General features: G+C 39.7%; 1 protein-coding gene across 3 annotated transcripts in view; it reads right to left on the reverse strand.

The window, feature by feature from the left end:
• SGCD (sarcoglycan delta) overlaps nt 1-25,989 on the reverse strand; it is an 897,144-nt gene that overhangs the window by 341,180 nt on the left and 529,975 nt on the right. For all 3 annotated transcript variants that reach the window (XM_046668506.1, XM_046668505.1, XM_046668504.1), the window contains one exon: nt 11,712-11,900. In XM_046668506.1, the coding sequence (XP_046524462.1) occupies nt 11,712-11,900 (189 nt within the window). The remainder of the gene's footprint in view (nt 1-11,711; nt 11,901-25,989) is intronic.

Below are 25,989 nucleotides of genomic sequence, written 5' to 3' on the forward strand. Positions count from 1 at the left end.
ACTGGCCAACTCAAATTTGATGGCTAGCTAAGGGACAAGAATGTGCTGAGTCTTTTACCATATATCCCATAAACACGGGTTTTATGACTTTCCTGAGTCTGCAAAAGGCAAGTGCTGCCAACTTCTATTGGTCATTGTTCATTCTTATTTATTCTAAAGTTGGAAGGTTGACTGTAGTACTTATTAGGCATGAGATCTTAAGCAGATCACCAAGTGTCAGCGGTCCCTTCAATCTAAAGAGTAAAATTAAATTATCCCTGCCATGTCTCTCCCATGGGGATGTTTGTAAAGAATCACATAATGCAATAGATGTGATAGATGTGAACAGGCTTTCTAAGGTGCAAAGAACTCTTACAAACACAACGGATGTTGTGAGGGTAGAATGGAGTTCTGTTTTCTTTTATTGTGTCCCACGGAATACAGTAACATCAAACAAACCTGCTGAAATAGAATGATGATTATGCCAACATGGTAGTGATAATGATTTCATGGATCTTTTTACTGTTAGTTGTTTGAGGAGGGAACCACACATCAGAGCTCCATTACAGCATCTGGTTATACTGGATATTTGATAAGTTAGTATTAAATGCCACAATGTTCTACCATATTATTTTCCACTGAACAAGGCTTAAACTGACCCCAACTTCCGTTCACTAGTTCACTCTTTAACAACAAACATTCACAGAGCATCTATTATTAGAAAATCAAATTTTAATAGATGCTAAGAACTTCTCCATTTAATAAAGTTGGTTGATAATTAAAAGCTGGCCAAAATGCATAATTTTGTCTACACAGCATCCACTTAAAAGGTTTCTCCATGAAATAGAAAGGCTACATCCTACTGAGGAATTTTTTTCCTATTCTTTAACTTATTTATCAAAGCAACAAGTAGTTATTCACATGCAGCTTAGTGAAGACAGAAAAGTAATTCAAAAAGCAACCAAATCACAATTTTTATAACACGGGTGCTAGTCACGTAGTTAGTACAACTCCTTAAAATATTCATGAGGATAAAAATGGCTGAGCAGTCAGTGGCTGACCTGGATTGAAATGCCCATTCGTTTTTATTCCTAGCTACACACTGCTTATCTCTGCCATTGAACATTATGCAAGTAAATGCATTACTGGTTATGCCATTTATTTTTTGATAGTATGCATTTCCAGAGAAAGTTAAAAGGATAAACTCTGAAGTTAGACATACCTGGATCTATATACTGACCCTGCTACCAGCTGAAGAAGCTGGGCAGGTTAAGCAAGCTCTCTGAGCTTTAGTTTCCTGGTATATAAAGAGGAAATAATAGTACCCCCCACAGGGTCATTGTGAGGATTAAAAGAGATCACACAGGCAGACACTTAGCACTGTGCTCAATACTAGTTGTGGTGCTTACATGGTGAACAGCAGTTGTTGTTGGTATTGTTGTGGCAGATACTACTTTCCAAAAATGGCCACAACACTACCACTGTCTTAGTGTCCTGTGGTTGCCATAACAAATTACCATAAAACTGATACCTTAAAACAATAGAAGTGTATTCTTTCATAGTCCTAGAAGCCAGAAGTTTAAAATCAAGGTGTTGGCAGCACCTCACTCCCTCTGGAGGCTCTGGAGAACTCACTCTTTGCGTTTTCCATCTTCTAGTGGCTGCTGGCATTCCTTGAGGCTGAATCACTCTGATTTCTGCCTCTGTGGTCGTATTGCCTGCTCCTCTTCTGTGAAATCTTCATCAGCAAAACTCTTATAAGGACACTTGTCATTGGGTTTAGGGCCCAGTAGATAATCCAGGATGATCTCATCTCAAGACCCTTAACTTGGTTAAGGCCAAACAGGGTAACATTCACAGGTTCCAGGGATTAAGCAGAGGACATATCTTTTGGGGAGCTACCATACAACCCATTACAATCTCCCATCCTACATGCTCTTCTAGAACCTTGCAACTCTACCATGTAGAGGTGGAGTCTGTGTGCTCACCCCTTGAGTCTAGACAGGATTTTGTGTCTGCCTTCACCAACGGAGGCAAGTGGAAGTGACGCTACCTAACTTCTGAGTCTAGGTCAAAACAGTGTTATATACTTCCACCTTGTTTAAGTGGAACACACATTCTGGAACCCAGTTATCATGAGGATAGGAAGCCCAAATTCACCCATACAGAGAGGCCATGGGTAGGTGTTCTGACTTGCTGAGGTCCCAGCTCACAGCTACCATCAACCATCATAAGTAAACATGCATCTAGAAGATTCCAGACCCAGCTGTTGAGTCATCTCGAGCCTTAGAGTCTCTCCAGCTCAGGTGTAAGACATCAGGGAGCAGAGAGAAGCTATCCCCACTGAGCTCTGCCCAAATTGGAGATTCCTGAGCAAAGTAAATTATTACTGTTAGATTAAGCCACTGACTTTTGGGGTGGTTTGTTGTGTAGCAATAGATGAGACCAATTGTTTATTAAATAATAGAATAGATTAAGATTAAAAATAAAAACAGCACATAAGATGTACTTCCTGGCATTTAGCATCTTAGATTTTTGTCTAACTATAGTGTGAGCAAACATACACAAATGCGCACACACACACACTTCTACAGGAAAAAATGATTCCTTTTCTTTCATTCTGAGTCAAGGAGTATGAAAGAATCCAGTAATTAGACATAGAAACTATCTGGGTTGTGGAGGACCTTATATATCATCTGGTTCCAACTGCATATTTTACAGATTGGGAGAATATGGCTCAGAAATGGTTCCTGACACTCCCCCCTCAATATAGCCCTTCACCCAACAAAGTTCCACCTCACTCCTCACAGACAGGACGAAAAATCTATGACAGTCTCACCACCTTCGCAATGAGTAATACAAAAAGAAGACGAGACAGAGAACGGGTGTGTGGAAAAGGAACGAAGCTGCTATAAACACAGTTACTTGGGGGCATCTGTTCATGAGATTATGAGAAACTTTCTTTTCCACTTTCTATTAAGTTGAGTTTGTTTGTGTGTTTTCCTACCTTAATCTCCCATTTCCCGATCTTAAACATTGTCTAGGACACAGAAAGGAAAGGCAAAAATTGCTGTATGGAGAGGAACGAAAACTTCTTGCTTCAAGCCTCTTAGCACACCCTCCAAGACCTACCGAAGAGGTGGGCTTGTAGATTCTAGACCTCTTTTGTAATGAAAAACTTTCTGCAATGACGGAAATATTTTATATCTGCTCTGTTTATGATGGTAGCTATTAACCCTATGTAGCTATTGAATATTTATGACGATGCTAGTGTGACTGAGGAACTGAATTTTTAATATTACTTACTTTTAATTCCATATTGGACAGTGCAGTTCAAGATAAAGTATTTACAGAGCCATCCTGAGCCCAGAAATCCTGACTAATGACTCTCAGACAACCCAACTGTCCTGAAACCTCCTCCTATTTATTGCATTCCTCTCTATAGTCTGAATGACATTGTCATTTCTCTCTCTTTCTTTCTGCTGTGGAAGGACCGACCCTCAAGTTCTCCGTGGTAACATGCCCCTTGGGATTTGGAACTTCTGCCCTACGATTGCTTAATCCCTCAGTAAGTGAACAGATACCCAAGACAGGGTCATAACTTCCGATTTCTGAGAGTTATTCCGAGTTCACAGCCATATGATCAATAAGATCTAAAAATCCCATGTGTGAGTGGCTGTGTGTGATGTATCAAGACAGAAATATTCCCAACAAGATTTCCTGACATTCTTAAATTTCTCTCAATTCTAGAATCCTAAAACATGAGTTTTGAGTGTATGAAAACTATAATAGGTGGCAAAAGTCATGAATATTATCCAAATGATAGGATGAAGTTGCACAGTAATTTGTGTATAATTGGACCTCAAGTTTCTCAGTTTGACCTCTGAAGAATGTCTGTAATTTGCATACTGTTCAAGTTTACTAGTGTCAGCTCCCAGTCTCGCCTTCTCCATCCTTCCTTTCTCCCTGGTAGCTGGAGCTCTCAATCCTAGAACCATAGTGTCTAATGCTTCCCAAACAAGTTTAACTCACCCGCTTCCAGGCTACAATCATGGTGCTTTCTCTGCTTTAAACACCACTCAAAACACTGCGCAAAAGGCCTTATCCATCCTTTAAGACTCTTCCAGTGCCTTCTGGCTTTAGCTGATTTCTTCTTTCGTGCTCCCTTAAAATATTTGTCATTTTTGGAATGTATTAAAATTATACATGTGTTTTTCTTCTTAGTAAATTATAAGCTATTAAACTATAGGATCGTCTTTATTATAATCTTTACTGCCCACACACAGCACAGTGTAGTGCACAAATAACGTGCTTAAGAAATACCAATTGAAGTAAATATGCCCAATAAAATTGTATAAATTTGTAACAAGCTTGGTTTACAGCCTTTTCAGCAGTTACAATGACCAAAATCATCCTTGATGATTTGCATTCTTGCAAAGATATAAAACACAGTAAGCTTCGAACCAAATAGCACATTACAGAGCCCTACCGCGGCACTGATCATGGAACAGAATGAATTTTTGTCTTTTGTTTTTCTGCATTACAGTTTTCACGCCACCTTAAAAAATAACATTTTGGCAATTTTTCAGGTTGATGAATTTGAGCTAATGGATGAAAAGTGACCACAAGACTCACAGCACTGAGAGATGGAGGCACGATGTCCTCAATAAAGGAAGCCTTTTGAACTCCCAAGCGAAGCTGGCATCCGTGCTGAAGCAGATGCTCCTCACACACGATATATTCACCGACAGTGTTAAATGAAAAGTACAACTAAAGCCAATCAGATCATTTTCTCTCATTTGCTCGTAAATCTGTCTTTTAACTAGGATCACGTTTCCTCCTTCCATTCTATTTCACACTCCATCATTACTATTCCTTCTCATGTAATTAAAATATAGCAGGTAGCTGATACACAGGAGGTAGTGTCTGTATTAAAAATACCTTTTCATAATCAAATTCGAGCACTCATTTCGTTTATGATCTGTCTACCTTAATAAATCAACTAATACTTCATTTTAAAAGCCATATAAAGCTCTATTAACCCATCCTAACACATTTTAATTTAAAGTGACAGGCTATTCATAATTTTTTTCCATTCATTTATTCAATAAACACTCTAAGCATCTACTATTTGCTAAGCAAGGTACGTAAAGCTGTGAATACAAAGATGAATAGTTTAAGGTTACCGTAGCTGGAGCTCACAGCCTCGTAGGAGAAACAGGAAAAGAAATAAATGCAGTACTGCATGTCCCTCATTGCAACACAAAAGAGGGATTTGTCAGCTTAATCTCGGAGGACTTCAGAGAATAAATGAGAAGTAAGAGAAAAGCTTAAAAAGAGCAATGTTTATAGAAGACCAAATGTAGATATGATTTTCAAGTAAATTTCTGACCTAAGGGGAGGGAAGTCCTGGCCTGGCTGCTCAAGGAGTGGGACTTGGAGAACTCTGTGACTTTGCCCTCCCAGGTCACAGCTGGTGGGGCATCTCCCTCGGTCCACGGGCATGCAAGCAAGCTACAATGTGATGTGCAAAATCTGCTGGGCCAATGCAGTTCCCTCTCTGGGATTTCACCTGGATGATAAGAAGACACTAAGACAGGAAGAGGTGTGAACTATAGGGGAAAGGTCATCACAGAGGGAAGGTCAAAGGCAGATGTGTGCTCAAGTAGCAAGGAAGCAGAAAACCTGAACATACACAGGGAGTTAACTGGTAGCACAGCAAGGGCAGAGGGAACCGGGCCCTCAAAGAGAAGCGAGTGTTCCAGGGCAAGACCAATGCCATGTGGCTCAGGAAAGGCAGAGGGTGGGCTTCCCCAGAGGGCCTTTGGTTCATGACAATACTCTAGGTGCCACTGCTGGGAGGCCTACCTATGCTCTCATGCACCCACGAGATCCCTCTCTCCTTCCCTGGGCATGTGCATCCTCACTCCCCTCTACTGGAGTTTATTTGACTGGGTCGCGTTTCCTTGAGCCTTCCCCAAACAGATGATGTGCCAGCGTCCTGAGTTATGGAATGGACTGGCCATTCTCTCTGGCTTTTACTGTTTTACAACGTGTCCAATTTACAAGTATTAGAATGCCTTCCTCTGACCCTCAGTGGATCTTTATCTTACTTTAGGGTAAATAAATCATGTTTTAGACATTGCACTGAACAAATTCAATTTGTCTTCATGAAAAATAGCACTTGGAAAATGGGCAGCATAGTGTACTGATTAAGAGCCTGGGCTTGAGAGCCAGCCTCCCTGCAGCCCAGTCCCAGCTTCATTGTTCACTGGCGGCATGACCTTGGGCGAGTGACTGCACTTCTTGGAGCCTCCCCTTCCCCATCTGTAAAATGTGGGTAACAGCGGAGCCTACCTTGGAGGGTTTTTAGGAGGATTATGTGGGAGAATTACAAAGTAAGTTCTGTAAAAGCTTTTATTAAACAAGATTTCTTACATAATCACAAATACAGTGGTCTGAATTTTGTAATTTTAGTGAATGGAAAGAAACACAAGTTAGGAGATCTATTAAACACAGGTATAAACATCCATAATTTATTCAGGACCTACCACGTGCCCAGCACTGACCAGGTCCTTGACATCCATCATCTCAGGTATGTGGTCTGCACAAAGGCAACTGACAATTAGTAAACGCATATTGAAAGCCAACTGTCTACTAGGCACTGGACTGAGGCTGCACAGATGAGTAGCACATCATTCCTACTCCTGAGAAGCTCCCGGCATGGCTGCATTGCTGTAGTTGGATCAGGCAAGCTCGCCATCCACTTTTTTCCATCCTCTGCGAAAAGAGGATGTCTGATGAGGTCATTCCTGGGGTTCCTATTTCGTCTAACAATGAATGATTTACACTCACTGGGCTAAGAGATCACGCCATTTAGTGATAATCCCCGAGCCTTTTAAGTTTTGCTACTTGGTAACCACTTGTGCTAAATGACAGTGTCGATGATCAGGAGGTCTTTCAGGCCAGGTTGTTTGGACTGGGCTACTAGACTATGCTGACAGAGCAGCAGCCCTCTACAGAGTAAGATCTCACACCCCCAAGGAAAAGACCAAAATACAAAACCAGAGTGTTCCAACAGGAAGGGGTCTTACAGCCTTAAAGAGGGCTTGTTCAATGCGTTCATTTCTATCTTGAGTCCCAGAGTTAGAAGGCGTCCAGGTCCCTGACACTCATGCTAGGGATTTGTGTACCGTCCCACTACACGTTCAACTGACTAATAGACCAAACTCCAGAGTCAGACTGCTTGGATTCAGATCTCTACTCTGCCACTTTATGCTGTGTGATAGCAAATCAAGTTCCGGAGCCTCTCTCCTCCCTTGTGAAGTTAGTATCAAAATAGTACCTACTCACGTAGGGATTAAGTTAAATAATACTTTTGAGCTGCAACAGCATAGTGCCTGGCACAGAATGAGCCTTCAATAAATGATGATGATGATGATAGCGAACACTAATGCAAAGCACATACTACAGGCCAGGCTCCATTCTGAGCACTTGACACTCCTCACCTCACTTACTCTTCACAACAATCCATTGAATAGGTAGGTATTTCTATTACTCCCAGGAAACCACAGCACAGAGGGGTTAAGAAACTTGTCAAACAGTAAGTAGCAGGACCCAGATTTGTACCTGGAACATCTGTCTGCAGAGTCTGAGCCCTTAACTACAACATCGTGGGGTAGGGTCTCTTGTGACTTTCTGCTGCCAACACTGAGACTTCCTATAGGGTAGAGGCTGCTATAAATGTTTAGCATGAATTAATGCACTGAGTCCTCCCGCCAACCTGTGACATAGATACTATTATTACATTTAGATTAAATGTTTATGTTAATGCAAGGGAATGAAACAGAGAGTGGAGAGAGAGAGAGCCATCAGCTACAGTGCAAAGAGAAGTGAGATAAAGACTGAACATTGAGAACTCCCAGGAACTACTCTAGGCAGAATGTCAGTGGAGACCTCAGATGGGAGGGAAATCTGAGATCAGATGACACAGGATGGGCCACAGAGATAATGAAGCATTTTGCTGGCTTCAATCATTTTGTTGACGAGCCAGATCATTGCAGCAAGTAGGAGAAGGAGGTACAGCGTAGTGGGAAAGATTGGGCTTTGAAGTCAAACACCAGCTCTTTTACTAGCTGTGTGTCTTTCAGCAAATCATTTAACTTCTCTGAGACTTGGGTTTTCTTTTATTAAAATGGAGATAATAATACCTAATTTGTAGAGTTGTTTTGAAAATTAAATGAGAGATATTTTAAGGGCCAAGCACAGTGACTAGAACAGACATGTAGTAAATATTAGCTCCCCTGTACAGCACAGTGTGTGATTAACTAGGACAGGTCTACTTATGGGTGTTTACAGTATAGGTAAACTACAAAACCCTCCATGAAGGGAAAAATTGAGGAGAAAGGTGTAACCTTGCTCTCGTGCCCAGTAATGAACACCAAAATATTCTGCTGGGAGCAGAGGAGAGAAAAATAAGTTTTCTTCTGATTTAGATCTGGGACAAAGAAAACTTGCTTGGATGTTTGTCCAGATTGCTATCCTAGAAGGGCTCTTCCAGCATCTATCCTTGAAGGATGGTGCAGAATGCAAGTCTGATCACAAGGTAAAGTTCTGGATATCCAATCTTAGGTAAAATGCCAACTCCTCAGAAACATTTTGATGACATCATTCTCCTGTTTTGTTATTACTCAGAGGGTTTGATTATAGTGTGAGCTTTTCCAAATTGCAAATTACTGAATATTCCAGATGTGCAAAATAATCACTCTTTCCTATTGACAGTATTTTCACATCTCTGCATAAGATGCTTAACTCTTACCTCATTGACTCCCTTTGCTCTCTCACACACATTCTCCAATATAACATTGGTTAATACCTCATTCTTTTGCAAGATCCTCACTATTCGTAAATTATTATTTGTGGAATAGAATTATAATTCTAAAAGAATATGTTTTATACTGTGATGATGGAAAAATATGCTTTTAACTTGAAGGGAAAGACCAATTTCCTGACACTTCAGCTCTTATTTGCTCCAATGCATTACTGTTATAAAGCACCAATTATTGCTAATAATGGCATTATTCTCACCTCAGTAAGTACTTGGTTTAGTAAAGCCTTAAGAACTCTCAAGTTTGGCAATCAATTTAGTTAACTATAAGAAATAGCCTATTTCATATAGATTATTACCTTAATGTCATATTGCTCCCTAAGCTCGCATACACTCAGAGTGAACTGTCACTCAATATACATTTACATCTGCCTCTATTACGCTTGCCAGATAAAACACAGCGTAGAAGAGAGATTTGAATATCACAGTTATCAAGGTTTGAGTTCATAAACTCTACTACATTGGCTCCCAATTCTTTCAGGTTCTATAAATTAGCTTCATGCAGACTAGGTAAAAATCACAAAAATAGCCCCAAATAGGGGACTAGGGGGACACACAAGTTCCAGTGGAAAGGTACTTAATTCTATCTTGCTTTTTGGGCCCCACAAGCCAATGGTCTCACCAGCCAGAACCTGGGATTGTTCCAGAATGTCTTCCAACCCCTCAACTCCAACATCCAACCAGTAGTTGAGGTGTGTCAATTCCATCTTTTAAATGTCCTTTGAATCTTTATCCTCCAGTCTACTGCCCAAGCTTCAGCCTTCTCCTACTTAATATTGCAATACAGAAGCACTTCCACTTTACAAGTTTGTGAAATACAAAATAAAAACATCATATGACATGCATATCAACAGATGGCAATTGTGGTTACTTAGACTTAATTTCAATGGATCCAGGATATCCTTTAAAGCCCTAAGCTCTGAGCAGCTTTCCGCATTCTATTGCATCCTCACCTGAGCAAGCTTCTAGACTACAAATCCGATCACATCTTTCTCTTCTGCTTAAAACACTTCTCTGAATTCTGCTTGTGTCTAAAGAAAGTGAGTCCAAGTTCAAAAGGTGTTTACTGAGTCTGATTCAGAAACAGCAGCTAATGTGCTCCCATATTCTAGAACATATTACCTTAGACCCATGGAAACTGACCTCTATCATCTTCCAAACTAAATATTGCAATATGGAAGTTTTCTGTATTTTTCAAAAGAAATGAACTATTTTTCTTCAAGAAAGTGATCTGTAAAATAAAGGTAATTTTTGATTAGTTTCCTAACTTTAAAAGTATTATAAAGTGAGCCATCCTGATGCCTGAGGCAGCATCTCTAATCTCGGTTTATAGATTCCTAATTAAGCCACGCACCAATATCCTCTCCCATGAGTGAGGAACTAAGGCACAGAGAGAAGATTCAGCCCTCGCTCTTCTTAAAGTTCAGTCTGCCTGGGAAACACACATAAAAACTATCTAGAGTGATAAGTAGAATAACACATACAGAAATGGAGTTACAGAAGCATCAAGGAGGAGTTGTACCAGGCAGGGAAGACTGAGAAAAGCAGCCCCAGCTGAAAAAATGGCCCAAGGCAAGACAAGGAAGTGTGACTATGTGTAGTGTGTTAAGGACAAAATGAACTTTATAATTCATAAAAGGCAAATAGCCACTATCATATTTGGTATTTTCACACAAAAATCTTACCGTTAATTGGTTATAGTCACATTTCTTTATCAAACAGGATTTATTTATTTATTTATTTATTTATTTATTTATTTTGGTGAAGGAGATTGGCCCCGAGCTAAAATCTACTGTCAATCTTCCTCTTTTTGCTTGAGGAAGATTGTCCCTTGGCTAACATCTGTACCAATCTTCTCTATTTAGTATGTGGGATACCGCCACAGCATGGCTTGATAAGTGGGGTGTACGTCCACGCCTGGGATCCGAACCCGTGAATCCTGGGTTGCCGAAGTGGAGCATGTAAACTTAACCACTATGACACTGGCTTGGCCCCAAATAGGATTTATTTTTATTGCCAATCTAATTGCTTACTTCTGACAACAGAACAAGAAAGTATTCTCAGGGCAGCAAATTACTGCCCATTATGACCTCAATAATAACTGAAATTACTTATATTGCTAGTGTAGACCAGAATCTCTATAAAGAAACTTCAGAATAACTCCAGAAGTCATTTTGCCAGGATTTTCTTTCATTTGAATTTCAGCAAGTAAACATTCAGTCTGTATAGTGGCCCTAAGTACCAACAGCAAGAATTTCTTCAAAGAGGCATAAACACAAACTCTTCAAATACAAAACATGGCTACCCTCCTCTCATTTCCGTCCCACCCATGCAGTGGCAAAGAGAATTGCCATCCTAAAAATTGAGGAGACTCGTAATTAACCATAGTAATGGGCTACCAGGTGTGTAAAGATAGTTAAAATTCCTGGATAATCCCCAAAGCCTTGTTTTACTTAGATGTTTCAATCTACTACCTCACAAAACTTTTCATAATCACTACTAAAATCTGGGAAAACTTAATGCCTTGGATTTATCTCATGTTTACTCCTCTATTATTTACTCAAAGTGTTTGTAAACTGCAGGCTACAAAAATAGTTATCAAGATGAAGGGAAAGCATACAAGAGATCGTAAAGGAGGGAAATGCCTCCAAATTGGATGAGCAGCCTCTGAAGAATTGAGATTAGATGTAAGTCAATCCCCACGTCACCCGAACAGAAATGGTTTAGAACCAGGTTGTGGGGTATTTTGAATCCTACTACCGTCACTTTTCCACATTCCTTCTTCTTGCCCCACGTTTTCCCTTCCCCCAAAGAGAGCTAAAGAAACCTGTGTGGTTTTACTTACAATTGTGAAGTTCATGACTTTGAGAATCCAGATGGTCATGGCCAAGTTCACCAGTATTAAAATCATCAGGAGTAGGACAAAGAAATACAGGCATCTTTTCCGCCAGCCATAAATCCCCACTTTGTATACCTGTGGGCCCTCGGAGCTGGGCATGGTGCTCCGGTGGTGTGTGTACTGTTCCTGAGGCATCTGAAATAAATGAGGCGAGAGAGAAGCGCTCACATTAAACTGCTGAGAGAGAGAGAGAAAAAAAAAGAATGGAAAAAAATCAACTGATGGAGAGATATGGCTGGCTGCTGTCTGTAGGTTTCCACCCTCCTGACGACTTTAAAAATCTGTTCTGTGGACACAAGTGGCTCCTCCGGATGCTTGCTGTAGCCATCTCCTTCTACGCAACCATCTTTCATGATGTGTACGGAGACATCCACATACAGACATGGCACAGGAGGAAAGGGACTCCTAGGAAGCCATTTTCAAAATGATTCTTAGAATTCCAACGTCTTTGTGAGGGAGACACTAAGAGATATATCAAAGTCCTGCTGGTAAAATTTAGAATTAGTCTGAGAAAATAAATTGACCTCAGCAGTTCGTCTTGGTGCTATAATACTACTATTCACGCAATTTATTTGTAGGTTAAAATAATCTCAAATGCAATCATTCTACATTGCCTACAGTGTCAAAAGTAACATTTTTGGGGGCTCTTGATGGGCACATAGATTAAGCCTCAGGAGTCTTCAACAAGTGATAACTTATGCTTAAATACCTCCCTTGACAGAGACCTCACTACTCTCTGAGTTATTCTTTATGATTTCACAATTCTAATTGTTGTCAATCAACTCATTTATTTAATAAACATAAAGGAGTTTCGAAGTCAAGTAAGGTATGAGCATATCTTTCAGGAGTTTGCAGGTTAATGGGAGGAATGAACTAGTTAAATACTGATTACAGTAGAATGAAATAAACTAGAAAAATATTTGTTAATATTAAGTAATGTGCCCAATCCCCTTTAAAGTCAGGAAGCCATCCCAAACCCCACTGTTGACACAAATTATCTTTATACTAGTACTACTAACTAGATACCAACAGAAATCTAAGTAAACTTATAACTTCTATAAAATTCAAAAACCAAAACAAATTTTAAAATTAAATACAAACAAAACCACCAATGTGTATCATTTAAAATGGGAAATTAACTGTTATAGCATGGATGGACCTTGAGGGCATTTTGCTAAATGAAGTAAGTCAGACGGAGAAAGATAAATACCGTATGATCTCACTCATTGTGGAATCTAAAAAAAAAAGCAAAACAACAACAAAAAACCAAACCAAGCTCACAGATACAGAGAACAGATTGGTGGCTGCCAGAAATGAGGGATGGGGTGGGGGGCGGGTGAAATGGATGCAGGGGGTCAAAAGGTACAAGCTTCCAGTTATAAAAGAAGCCAGTCATGGGGATGTAATGTACAGCATGGTGACTACAGTTAATAGTACTGTATTGCATGTTTGAAAGTTGCTAAGAGAGTAGATCTTAAAAGTTTTCATCATAAGAAAAAAATTTTTAACTATATATAGTGGCAGATGTTAACTAGACTTATTGTGGTCGCCATTTTGCAATATATACAAATATCGAATCATTATGTCATACACCTGAAACTAACATAATGTTATAAATCAATTATACCTCAATAAAAAACATTATGATACATGACCCCCCCAAAAGAAGGGAAATGATTGACTACCACAAAGGATGACGATTTGCTAAAACTAAACTGCATAATGTGGTACCAAGGGCTTTAGCACAGCATCTTCTGAGTCTATCATCCCTACTCTGCCACAAGCCATGTGACATCACAGCCCCTACTGCCTTTCCCCATTCAGATTACTGCGCGACATTTATTTTGGGATTTTTATTTCATTCATCCCTTGTGTAGGCATACCACATTCCCTAACAATAAGGCCCGCATCTGCTATTTTCTTCTTAGGCAATAGCAATTAAATTACTGATATGTGGTGCCAAAGTGATCATAGTGACAAACAAAATGTGGGCCCTAAAGTCACATCTTTGGTTATTAGGTCATCTTCCAGATGGTTCAGAATATGATTAGTTTATAGTTTTTAGATAATCATTTAAATGTACACATAAAATCTAAAAATCCCCCAGAGAACACACAGCCTTTGGGCATCAATGGAATTCCACTTGAAAAGACAAGTGAATTCTTATGTATGGTCAACTAAAATGCTCAGTGAAGGCCTGCATGACATCTGTCTCATTCCCACCACAAATCAGAGCCAAAATCAGTTTCTCATATGAGTATATGTTTAAATATATGTGTGTGCAATAAATGAGTGAAAACAATGAATGCATAAATGATAAGTGAATGAATTATCTCTCGTCTACCACGAGCTCTGCTGCTGTCTGGTGGTGTGCAAGAGTCCAAGCCAAACACATGGGCAAGTTCTTATTTGTTTCCTTGCAAATTTTCACTTAGGCTCCAAAAGCACGGGGTTCCCAGCCAATCAGTGAGCTTTATGTTATAAGAAAATTTCAGTTTTACTACTCAGCTCCTTATAATTCCTCTGTACATCAAGGCTGTGTTGTAACAACATGGGGACACAAGAAATTCTTAGCTCCCTGGCCTTTTTTACACACCAAGATCAATTAAAAGGGAAAAGAATCTCTTATAAGTCTGAAGGAAATTAATCTATGACTTTCCATTGAATCATATTCTGTAAGTTAAGGAAATGATCACAGAATTGTAGAATCATATCTGCAAGTTCTTTTGATTCCAATCTAACTAATTTTGTGAATGAACTGATTTAAGCATAAAGAAGTTGACCCACTTGTGCACAGGTCCCGAGTTTGGGGCAGGGCAAGGACAAGAATAACAGGCTTTGACTCTTGTAGGCATAATGAACAGTGAGAAACTCTTCACAAGTGAGTGTACAGAAACTAGAGATAGGGCCACCATACTAGTTGCCTTCTGACATTTGCCCCAACCAAAGATGGCGTTACATAACTTAGCTATAAAACAGAAATGACATGTTCAATAATATTTATAAAAGGCTGGGGATATGGATATCACACTTTTTTTTCATGTACAGATTGTTAGAACTTGACAGAATGCAATGATTATCTCTAGTAGGGGTTGGGTTCTCAATCTTGGATGCACAGAGACACCTGTGGAGCTTTTAAAACCATCTATATTCAGGTCAGTTAAATAATAACCACAAGGTAGGACCCAGGCATCAGCATTTTTAAGAAGGTTGCCAGATAATCCTAAAGTATCAACAAGGTTGCATAGCACTACTCTAGAATAATCTCTCTTAACCCTGACTATGCAGTAGAATCCAATTGTTAAAAAGCTCCCTAGGGGGCTAGCCCCGTGCCGAGTGCTTAAGTTTGTGTGCTCCATTTCAGCAGCCCAGAGTTCGCTGGTTCAGATCCTGGGTATAGACCTACACATCACTTGTCAAGCCATGCTGTGGTGGCATCCCACATAGAAGAACTAGAATGACCTATACCTAAGATATACGACTATGTACTGGGACTTTGGGGAGGAAAAAAAAAAACAGAGAAAGATTGGCAACAGATGTTAGCTCAGGGTCAATATATTTTTTTTTTTAAAAAAGGAAAAACAGTAAAAATGCAGAGCCCCTCTGCTTAAGGCAGGAATAAGGACCCGGCCACCCTGGAGTCACCTCTGTAGAACCCAGGAGTCCTAGAAACCACTGATTTTCCTGACTAACAGAGGAACTCAAAGCCACAAAGGGGAGGTAGCCCCTTTCAAGTTACACAGTGAATTAGAAGCCACGTGGGGATTAGAACTCAGATCCTCTGATGCATGGCATAGTGGCCTATTCTGTAAGTCATGAGGGCTCTGGTATCTCCACCATACTCCCTACCTGCATTAATGAACCACAAAAAACAAAATACTCCAGCCTACAACTCTGCAAATAAATAAATAAATAAAATAAAGAACAGGGAAGGAAGGGAGAGATTTTTGTACAAATCATTACAACAGGAATTGCTGCCAGCCCAACATAAGGTAATGGATACATCTGGTATCAATAATCCTGCATGGAAAGGGAAAATTTAGATATATTGAGAACATTAATTTTTCTAGTCAAAAATTGAAACATGCTGAATTGATAAAAACATAAGAGGAAAGACAGTCTCCAATCTGTTTCTTTTTGATCCTTCCCGGCAGAAATTTGGTGTCCAGGGAACGAAGCTGAAGTTGCAGGTCCTCCCTCATGCAGACCCCTTCCAGGGTCCTGAGAGCGGCCCTAGTAATATGTGAGGAGCATCATACATTTTTGTAAAATTGACTAAAGTAAATGTTTTAATGGCAACTAGCTAAGACCCTGTCTTTTTTAACTTCCCTTTCTGTTGAGTGGCTTTGGAAGATTTACATGAATTTTGGAGGACCAACTAACAGGAAGTTGAATTGGGGTTCATATTCTTTGGGTGCAGTGGGATATATTTATATGGTTTGCAGAGACTTCCCTGTAGAGGTACATTATTGCTCGCTCTCCCGGTGTAGGAATGTTTTCCAGGAATACTGCTTCCACCCTTGGTACCACCTCACCAAGCAAGACATCATGAAGGTACAGGACCAAAGGACACATTGCAATGTAACCATGCCCTACAATGGCCAGCATCAGAAATATCCGGGTAGTAGAGAAGCCAGAAGCTAGTTGGGAAAGTTTTCTAATCATCAGATATATAAAATTTCAAGTGTAGGATTCAATTCTCATTGACATCTAGTCAAAACAGAAATTCTCTCCTGTCAAGAATATACGCAGTTCAGCATATATACTTATCAATTCTCCACACAGTTTTTCTTTTTTTATGAGAAGATCAAAAAATAGCGTTAATCGGAATCTTTCTGTTTGCAGGTTATGTGCACCGTGTGTCTGTATTCTGTACGTAAAGTTGCATGCTTTACGCATCACAAGCATCGATGATTAAAAACTAAGTTCTACTGAAACTGCCATAGGAAACAATTTTCTTTCTATTGTCTATACAGCAGCTGATAGTGCCAAATAGCTGTCACATGAAGAGACAATCAAAGGATATGCAGCCAAAAGTTTAGAAAAAGTTTGTCAGATAGTTAATTATTAATATTATTTTTCAGGATTTTATGATGTCATCTTTTAAAAATTAATAATTTAACTTCCTTTCTAATTCTAAGTACATATCCATGTTTTTAACTTAAGTTTGTACTTCTGATTTTTTTTTGTTTTTTGTCCTTAAAACAGCCCCATAAATTGTTTAAACTTCAGATCTCACAAAACCAGGATCCTCTTCTGGTCCCTCCCATAGTGGACCCCAAGCACACACCAAGACCTCAGTGTAACACCGCCACAAGACATCACTGCTCGGCTGAACCTGAACACGATACAAGGTGCAGGGCTCAATTTTCCACTGGGAGGAATTTTAATAGTTTTGAATGCATAAGAATCACTCCGGAAAATTGATCAAATGCAGATTTCTAGGCCTCACACCAAGAGATCCTATTTCAGTAAGTCGGGGGTGCATCTCAGGAATCTGTGTTTTTACAAAATTGGTTCTGCTACAAATGGCCTATGGACTATGCTTTGAGAACACTAATTTAGACCCAATATGGAGATGCATCCCTGGCCCATCTTTGCCTCCACGTGTGTTTTTTCTCACTGGATCACCCATCTTCTTCCCATATCCTGAAAACATACTTTGGTATCGTTTACATTTTTACTGCATTCCTACCCTGGAGCTTTCATTTTCATCATCCTTCCTCAGCAGAATATTATTTCAATAGAATATTGAATATCACATTCTTTGCAGCCTTTGGTGTCTTGGTTTTTAAAGGTGTGCAGATCTTTTCTGCCACGAGAAGAAAAAAAATCTCAGCTTACCTTTATTATCTCCTCTACATGTTGCCTAATTTTACTCTCATTGATTCCCAGGGTTCCTAGATCCTTGGCAAAATTCTAGGAATCTTATATTCTCATCATTAGTGATATCCTTGATCAAAATTCAATGTACTTTTCTTTATGCCCATTTTCCTTGGAACTTCTGAAGCTTTGGGCATTGCCAACTTCCCCCTCCCAACTGGAAATTTTGTCCTTTCGCATTCATGACACTGCAGGCCCAGGGTTCCTTTTCTATATCTTTAATTACTATCTGTCTTTTCCAACTCTCCTCTCTGCTTCTTTGTTCCAAGTGCACATTATGAGTTAGTCTCCCCTCTCTTTCATCTCAGAGACAGTGTTCAGTGCCATACCTTCATGGTGCACTTCTGTGAGGATGAAACTCTACTTCTCACCTTAACTCCAGTTTCCATCTCAAATGGGACCTATCTAAATGTCTCATCCGTCTACTCACTCATCAAATAATTGTTGAGCATCAATCAAATTCCATATACTGTACAGGTTCTCAAGCTACCACAAGTAACAAGAATAACCTTGCCTTTCTGAAGCTCACAGCCTGGGTGGTAGGGGACAGTGAATGGCAAACACAAAAAGAAACAAAATGAACTGTGTGAAGTGTCTATGCTGAAATGCGTCTGGTAAAGTTGAAGAGTGCATCACAGGATGGAAGGCATTTTACACAGATTCATCAAGAGAGAACTCTCTGAGGAGGTAAGATTTAAGCTGAGACTTGAAGGACAAGAAAAAGATAGCAAGGTGAAGGCTGAGGTAAAAAAGTGTTCCCGGTAGAGGAAAGAAAGCAAAGACAAAGGCCCAGGGTGGACAAGGTCTGTGTGACCGGCTGTAATGAGGGAAGTGGAGATGGGCAGGAGATGAGGCTGAAAAATTGGCTGGAGTCAGATGATGCTGGAGCTTGGAGACCACACTTTACTGAAAAGGCAGTGAAAACCTACGGCAGAATTTAAAACAAGGAAGTGATCAACTGATTTTTAATAGTATAGCAGTGCCCAGACCACAAGAGGTGTGGAATAAATATTTGTTGTGTGATAATGATTAACAATCTTTTTCTTTTCCTCCCTCTGTATCAATCATGCATTAAAAAACTCTCAAAAGGTGAATAATTCAGCAAATATGAATCTCAGCCAGTATAACATGGTCCCTAGGAGGCCTACTTGCCTCTGTAGGAGTGTACCAAGCATGTGAATTTTAAAAAGGAGTCTCTCTATATAAATATATCCTTTTCTTGGCAATCACAAGACTGCAGTACTTTCCATCAATCTTTGGGACCTTCTTTACACTATTATACAACATATTTTACACTGATACATGTCATCTCCCTGAATATATGTTAAAACTTTGTACTTAAACGTTCTTTGAACTCTGGTAACACCTAAACAATGGTGTATATATACGTGTATGTAGTTATATGAAGTTATACATATATAGAATAATTATATGTATATACATTTAATAGCATATATTCGTTCAGTGAATGAATAAAAATGCAGCCAATGCTAAGTAACAAAGCATACCCTCTAGTAATAAGTAAACAGCTATAAGATCAGAAGTAAAGGAATGAAAACTTACGCAATTTACCTCCCTTTCCAAAAGCACATGCAATTATACTGATGTTAAGTAGGCTTGAATCTAGAGCCTTACTCTACTCCTTCACGAGGCTATTTTCAGTGTTCACCTGTTTATAAACAAATCCAGTTGACTTAAAGATAATCTGTTTCTTGTACACAAAATGCAATAGAGTTATATCTCCCAGAGAATGAATAAAATAAAACTTTTCATGCTTTGCCATTAGATAGGAAGGAACTACCAGTAGTCAAGGCAATATCCTATCATATCCTGTGGTTCCATGGGAGGGACGTGTACACATCCGATGCTCACTGTGAAGTCCTCGCAAAGATCCTTGAGCCAGGCCCAGCCTATGTGGTCCCTGGCCCCTGCAGCTGCTGTTCCTGTAATGAAGGAAGTTGCGTTATGTTTCCAGCTGAAGCTCACCTACACTGAACTTCAGAGTGATGAGTCCTACTTCTGTGACAAGCCCCTGACATCTCAACACAGAAACTGGCCTGATCATACTCAAGTGGTCATAGATTTTGTTCCATGTTGACTTCCCTTCCTAAATCCGGTCAGTATCAAATAGCTACTAGAAAATCTTATATTGTCCCCCTTCTTACATTTCACCAGGTGATATAAAAATAAAGGAAGCTCTTGGGGTGGAAATATATGCAACTGGCATACTTTGTGAGGCTGAGCACATATTGTAGTCTAATACTGCTAGAAGCCGTCAAGTTCTGTCTGCATTCAGGGCTTTCATTTCAGCAAAGTTCTTCTTCAGGAGAAGAACAAATGTTTTCCTCCCTACCCCCCAAATAAAAGATATCTAGAAAATAGTTATAGTGTCTGCATTATCAATCCGCTGTGGAAGAATGCAATATGTTTTGAGGGATGATTAAAGATCAATCAGCAAACTTTCTAAAGACACATCAGTGCCATTCAGTTTCCCGACGATTCTTCTTTGAGCCTGTAAAACATTATGGGTCATGAGCCACTCTACTAATAAGGCAGAGCTGAGAACAAAGAGGCATTGACAGGCATTTTACTAATGATTGCTAGACTCTTCCACCTACCAGGCTTCATGATATCTTGTTCCCTAAGGGAATTTCTCATAAGAAAGTGCAAATGAGCACAATTCTCTGGACAGTTACATACCATGGGGGAAAGAAACATGGCACAGCACATTAAGGAAACCCCCAATCCCAATCTATTTTTTCAACAGAAAAAAATATATATGTACTTTTTTTTGCTTTTTCTCCCCAAATCCCCCCAGTACATAGTTGTCTATTTTAGTTGTGGGTCCTTCTAGTTGTGGCATATGGGATGCCACCTCAGCGTAGCCTGATGAGCAGTGCCATGTCGGCACCAAGGATCTGAACCAGCGAAACCCTGGGCAGCTGAAGCAGAGCGAGTGAACTTAACCACTTGGCAATGGGGCTGGCCCCAGAAAAAAATCTTTTTGACCATCTATTATGTGCCAGATACCACAATATACCCTGGAAAGATCTAGGTCTTCAAAAGGCTGAGTAGGATCTTACTTCTGCTTCCCTCAAGCTTGTATTTTAATGGGAGAGATGGACAATAAACAAGTAAACGGATGAAAGCCTTAGAACTAAAGTTAGGTGATAGGAAGGAAACAAAGAGGGGGTCGTGATAGAGAACAGATGGTGACCCACACTGGTCACAGAAGGCCATTCCGACCAAGTGACAATTAAGGCGAGATCTAGAGGAACAAATTTTCCAACAGAGGACACAGTAAGCATTTTGGCCTTAAGAGCACACTCAAGTTAAACAGGATGGCCGGCAGGGTCAGCACTGGATGAGCACAGAGGAAAGGATGGGGGATGTGCTCGTAGAGAGAGGCTGTGGACCAACTGTATTGTGCCTTATGGATTATGGTAAAGAGTAGAGAATAAAGCCAGACTATAACTATAGTTAAGGTTATAGTTATATATAATAAGTATATAAAAATAATTATATTATTTTATTTAGAAATAAGACAGGTGATACAAATCAAATGAGCTAGAGCGTGTTGATGATGCCTCTGCATGTGAAAATTTCCAGGATGTTTACAGCTAAACATGAGTTACATCACTACGTATGATTGTAACCAGTTTACGTAAATAGCAGGCGTGAGTTCCCTCACAGGCTCATTACAGTTTCTACAGTTTGTTGTGGAATCTGAGTCATTTTGGATTATCTTGGCATGTAAATAGTTTTCCATTAGCCATGTTAATTTTAAGGTCTCTCATTTAAAAGTATCTGCTTTCAAGGCTTGTTTTCGTTCAGCCATCCACACAAGGCATTAGTCGTGGATTGCTAACATTTGGCACAATTTAGACAACTGTAACAAACTCACCACTTTCAGTTTTGATATAACAATCAACATATTTTTTCTTGGAAAATTCATCCAGAAAAGTAAGTGTCTGTTTATGTGAAATGGTCCAGGAACGGCATGTTCTATTTAAACAAATATTTGGATTAATTTTAAAGTTAGGTATGCCATATTTTAGTTTTCTAAGAATTGGAAAATGTAAGTGGTAATCAATTTTTACTGAAAAAATTAAACAAGTCTATGTATTTAAAAGCACCAAAGAACATACAGTTAAGAAAATCTTTTTGTTTCATGCTTTTAGCGCCCTCCATAGAGGCAATTATTACCAGCTTTTTCTTATCCTTATAGAAACGTTCAATATATATACAGGTTTTATTCAATGTGTACATTCAATGCATACACACAGGTGTAAATTTTTCTTTATTACACAAAGAAGGGTATATCTTTTTGCTCTTTATTGCGGCAAATTTAATTTGGTCCACTTAACACAGCTTAGTGATAGTTCCATAAAAGTATGCAGAAAACTATTTTTTTAAGTTAGTTTTAGATTGTATGGAAACATGGTATTTAACTTAGTCAACTCTTAGGGATGACATTGAGGTTGTTTCTGGTAATTTTCTGTTACCAACGCTTATTTAAACAAATAAATACATGTCAGGTATTACCATGTGCTGACACTAGCCATTTGGCAGTAAAAAGCCAGACTTCCTGCCTCTTGGACCTTACAACCTAGTGGAGGAAATGATAAACTGATAAACAAACAAACATGGACTTTTCATACTTATTCTTAGGAATAAGTCTTGTAAAGAAAAAAGTAAGGCAGAGGAGACAGGCAATGAGTTGGGGGCTCCCGTCTATAGGACGGTCAGGGAGAGCCTCTAGCGCAGAGATTTGAGAACAAAACACCAACAAGCAGGAGAGCAAAGCATGAGGACATCTGGGGGCAGCTCTTCCGTCAGAGGAAACAGTATCAGCAAGTGCAAAGGCCCTGAGGTGGGAACTCACTTGCCACATTTGAAGGACAGTGTGGTTAGATCAGAGGGAACAAGAGGGAGAGACTTTGAAATTAAGCTTGGAGGCACAGGCAGAAGGGGTGCTCGTTGGGTCTTACAAGACGCAGTAAAAACCTTAGGTATGATACTGATGGTGCAGTAACTATCAGAGAACCAAGGCATGAGAGTGAGACCATCAGATTTTCACCTCAGGATCACTCCAGCTGTTCTCTAAGGAACAGACTACAGGGTATGAGAATGCCAGTGGAAAAACCAGGGGCCTGTGACTACTGCAATTGCCCTAAGAGAGGTGACAGTAGCTCAGAACAAGGTAGAGGTGAGTGAGAAGGTGGTGAATTGCTGTATTTGCAATCTGTTTGGAAAGCAGAGCTAACAGGATTCCCTGCTGCCTGATACACAGGGTGCAAGAAAAGGACAGGAGTCAAGGAGAATGCCAACGTTCTGGCGTGAACAGCCAGGCGAACGATGGTGTCATTTATCATGACGGGGAACACTGGGGGAACAGTAGGCTCCTGGGCAGGAGGCAAATGGAGTGTGCGGAGGGAGAAAGAGAGCTCTGTTCAGTCAAGTTGATTTTCAAATGCATAGAGGAATCCACGGGGGTGGTGTGACAAAGGCACTTCGAAATGAGTCTGGAATTCAGGGGGAAGACTGGGCTTAGAGAATAAATGTTCAAGTCTCCTGCGTATGAGGATTATTTAAAGCCACAGAAATGGAGGATACTTGTTTCACGTATATACAAATACACCTTTCAGAGAAGCCCTGAGAAGCCGAATTGCTACGTCAAGATTTATGTGTGTGTACGCATGTGTGTATCCATATGGTTTTTCACAGATATTATTATCAAAGTTCTCCTCCAAAGTACAAGATACCTTAAATTTAAAATATTCATCTCTGGTGAATTAGAAGATACTTCAGTATAATTATGAGCAGTAATTCTTACAGTCCTAGAGATTTAGATGTGTGAGGTGCCAGGTGAGGTAGTTTCCGACAGAGGTATATTTGTGAAACATTCATAATTATTTTTACTAAGCATTAGCAGATATACGAGCTCATACATTCCTGACAACACTCTGGGAGATCAATATTATTAAAATTATTTTATAAATTGAGATACTGACGTCCCAAGGAATAAAGGAATATTCTCAAGGGTACCTAACTAGTGAGTTGGTTAGGGTCTGGACTCAATCTCAGGCCCAATTTTCTTCCCGTTACACGTGGAATGAGACAAAAGCTTGGCTTTCTCTGGATAAGATGCAAGGTATTTATAATTACCATCTAGGTGCATTTAGTGTAGAATGCATTTAAAAGGCCATAAACTCTGCCACCACCTGAAAAATCTGTGTTTTCCTTCGGGCCCTCTCATGGGAGTACTCAAAGCATTCGGGATACATCAATGAGCAAGAACACAGATCCCTAACCTCACGGCCGTGGCAGGAGGCAGTGATGGGAGAGACAGACAACAAGCGTGAAAACCGTGTTTGAAACTTATGTTACAAGAGAATGAGTGCTTACGGGGAAAAGACTTCCCCAAAAAAAAGAGACAGGAGAAAGGGGATCAGCAGTGCTGGGGGTTGGGGAGCAGAGAAGGTTCACATTTGAAAAGTGTGGGACAGGGTGACCTCCTGGAGAAGGCAATTCCTGAACCAAGACTTGAAGGAACCTTGAGAGTCGTTGAAGACTTGGTTCTGCATAAAACTCAGACATCATTTTAAATGTGGTCCTTGATTTTGCAAGTTGAGGACCAGAAAAAAATGTATAAACTGAACACCACTGAACAGGAAAAATAATTTCAACCACCTGATGTCAAATTTAACAGTGTCTTTTTCACATGCAGAGGATGCTGCATCTACCCACCATGGCCTTGTCTGTGGCCAGCTTTCTTACAGGAGCAACAGATCCTTTTCAGCACACCAGCTACCCTGGGTTGTACGAGGCCAGTGCTTCCTGAATGCCCATGGAGGATTCTGACCAGAAGCAGATAATGAGAATTGCAGTCCAGCCACTACAGCTTTTCTGTGACTTAGAGATCAAGTTGTATAATAAAATAGTGAACGTGACTCAAACACTTAAGATCAGAGAACGAGACACAAGCTTGAAGGGAACATGAACGATAAAACATTCAAACCGTTATTTAACAGATGAGAAACCCAGGTTGAGGGAGGTGGAGTGACTTAGTCAAGGTCACAGACTAAGTTAGTGACAAGACCAAAGTCAGCTAAACTGAAAACCAGTACGCTTCCCATACACTACAGGCTTCAGTCTTTGCAGCTTAAACTCTTGTTTGACAAGCACCATGCATACGCTTTTTGAACAATGCTCAAAGCAAATCACAACAAAACTATCCATTTCCCAACATAAAGGAAGTATACAAAACTGATGAGAAACACTTGTGTAATGGTTACTATGTGCCAGACACTGTTCTAAATGCTTTGCTGAACTCATATAATCCTTGCAGACATATAACTATGAGGTAGGCACTGCTGTTATCCCCTTTTTACAGTTGAGACAACTGAGAAACAGAGAGGTAAAGTAACCGATCTAAAGACACTCAGCTTGTTAAAGATATATCAAGATATATCAAGAATTTGAACCTAGAGTGCCTGGCTGAAAAATCTCTTCTCTCAATTTTTGTATTAAATGCTTCCATTTATATGTATATACTTGGTCAGAACAGCATGATAACTAATTAAAAACGTGTTTTTGTAACAGTTTTAGCTAGAATTTCTCACCATGGATATTAATTTTAAGTCAATTCATCAAATACTTATTGAGCGACTACTGTATTTCTGCCAGGATGCATGTTATGCTAAGTCTAGGCATTTTCCCCCAAGTAATAAGCCGTCTTGACTATGTCTCTGAAACTCATAAATTTTTACAGCATCATGAAAAACAGCTACAACAAATTAGGCACATCCTTCCACAGTGATTCAATAGTTCCATAAAATTAGCATTGACCCAGTAGTCTCCCTTGACAATTGTGTTTGGCAAGGATCTTCAGCTATTACCTGGGCTTACAATGAAAACTGTGGTCTTAAAGGAAATGCTCTTCATCTCATTTTTAGTTTTGCTGTGGTTTTTTTTTTAAACAAAGTGTCGAGAAACAAGCATGATAATGATAATAGCTAAAGGTTATTATGCACTTTGCTAAGCACCTCAATTGCCTTCACATATGTAGGTATGGATATATGTACACATGCATATATGTCTATTGAGGTGTAACTTACTTCCAGTGAAATCACAGATACTAACCAGACAGCCCGAGTTTTACAAATTTGTACATCTGTGTAAACAATATTCAGTCAAGATAGGGAATGTTGCCATCACCTTAGAAACTTTCCTCATGCTCCTTCCTAATCAACCCCCATCCCCAGAGGCAGTGACTGTTCTGATTTCTATCACATCTAAAATTGGTAATCTTATGTACAGTCTCATGAGGTGGTTAATC

The sequence above is a fragment of the Equus quagga genome, chromosome 7 (genome assembly GCF_021613505.1).
Source record: "Equus quagga isolate Etosha38 chromosome 7, UCLA_HA_Equagga_1.0, whole genome shotgun sequence".
Taxonomy (NCBI): domain Eukaryota; kingdom Metazoa; phylum Chordata; class Mammalia; order Perissodactyla; family Equidae; genus Equus; species Equus quagga.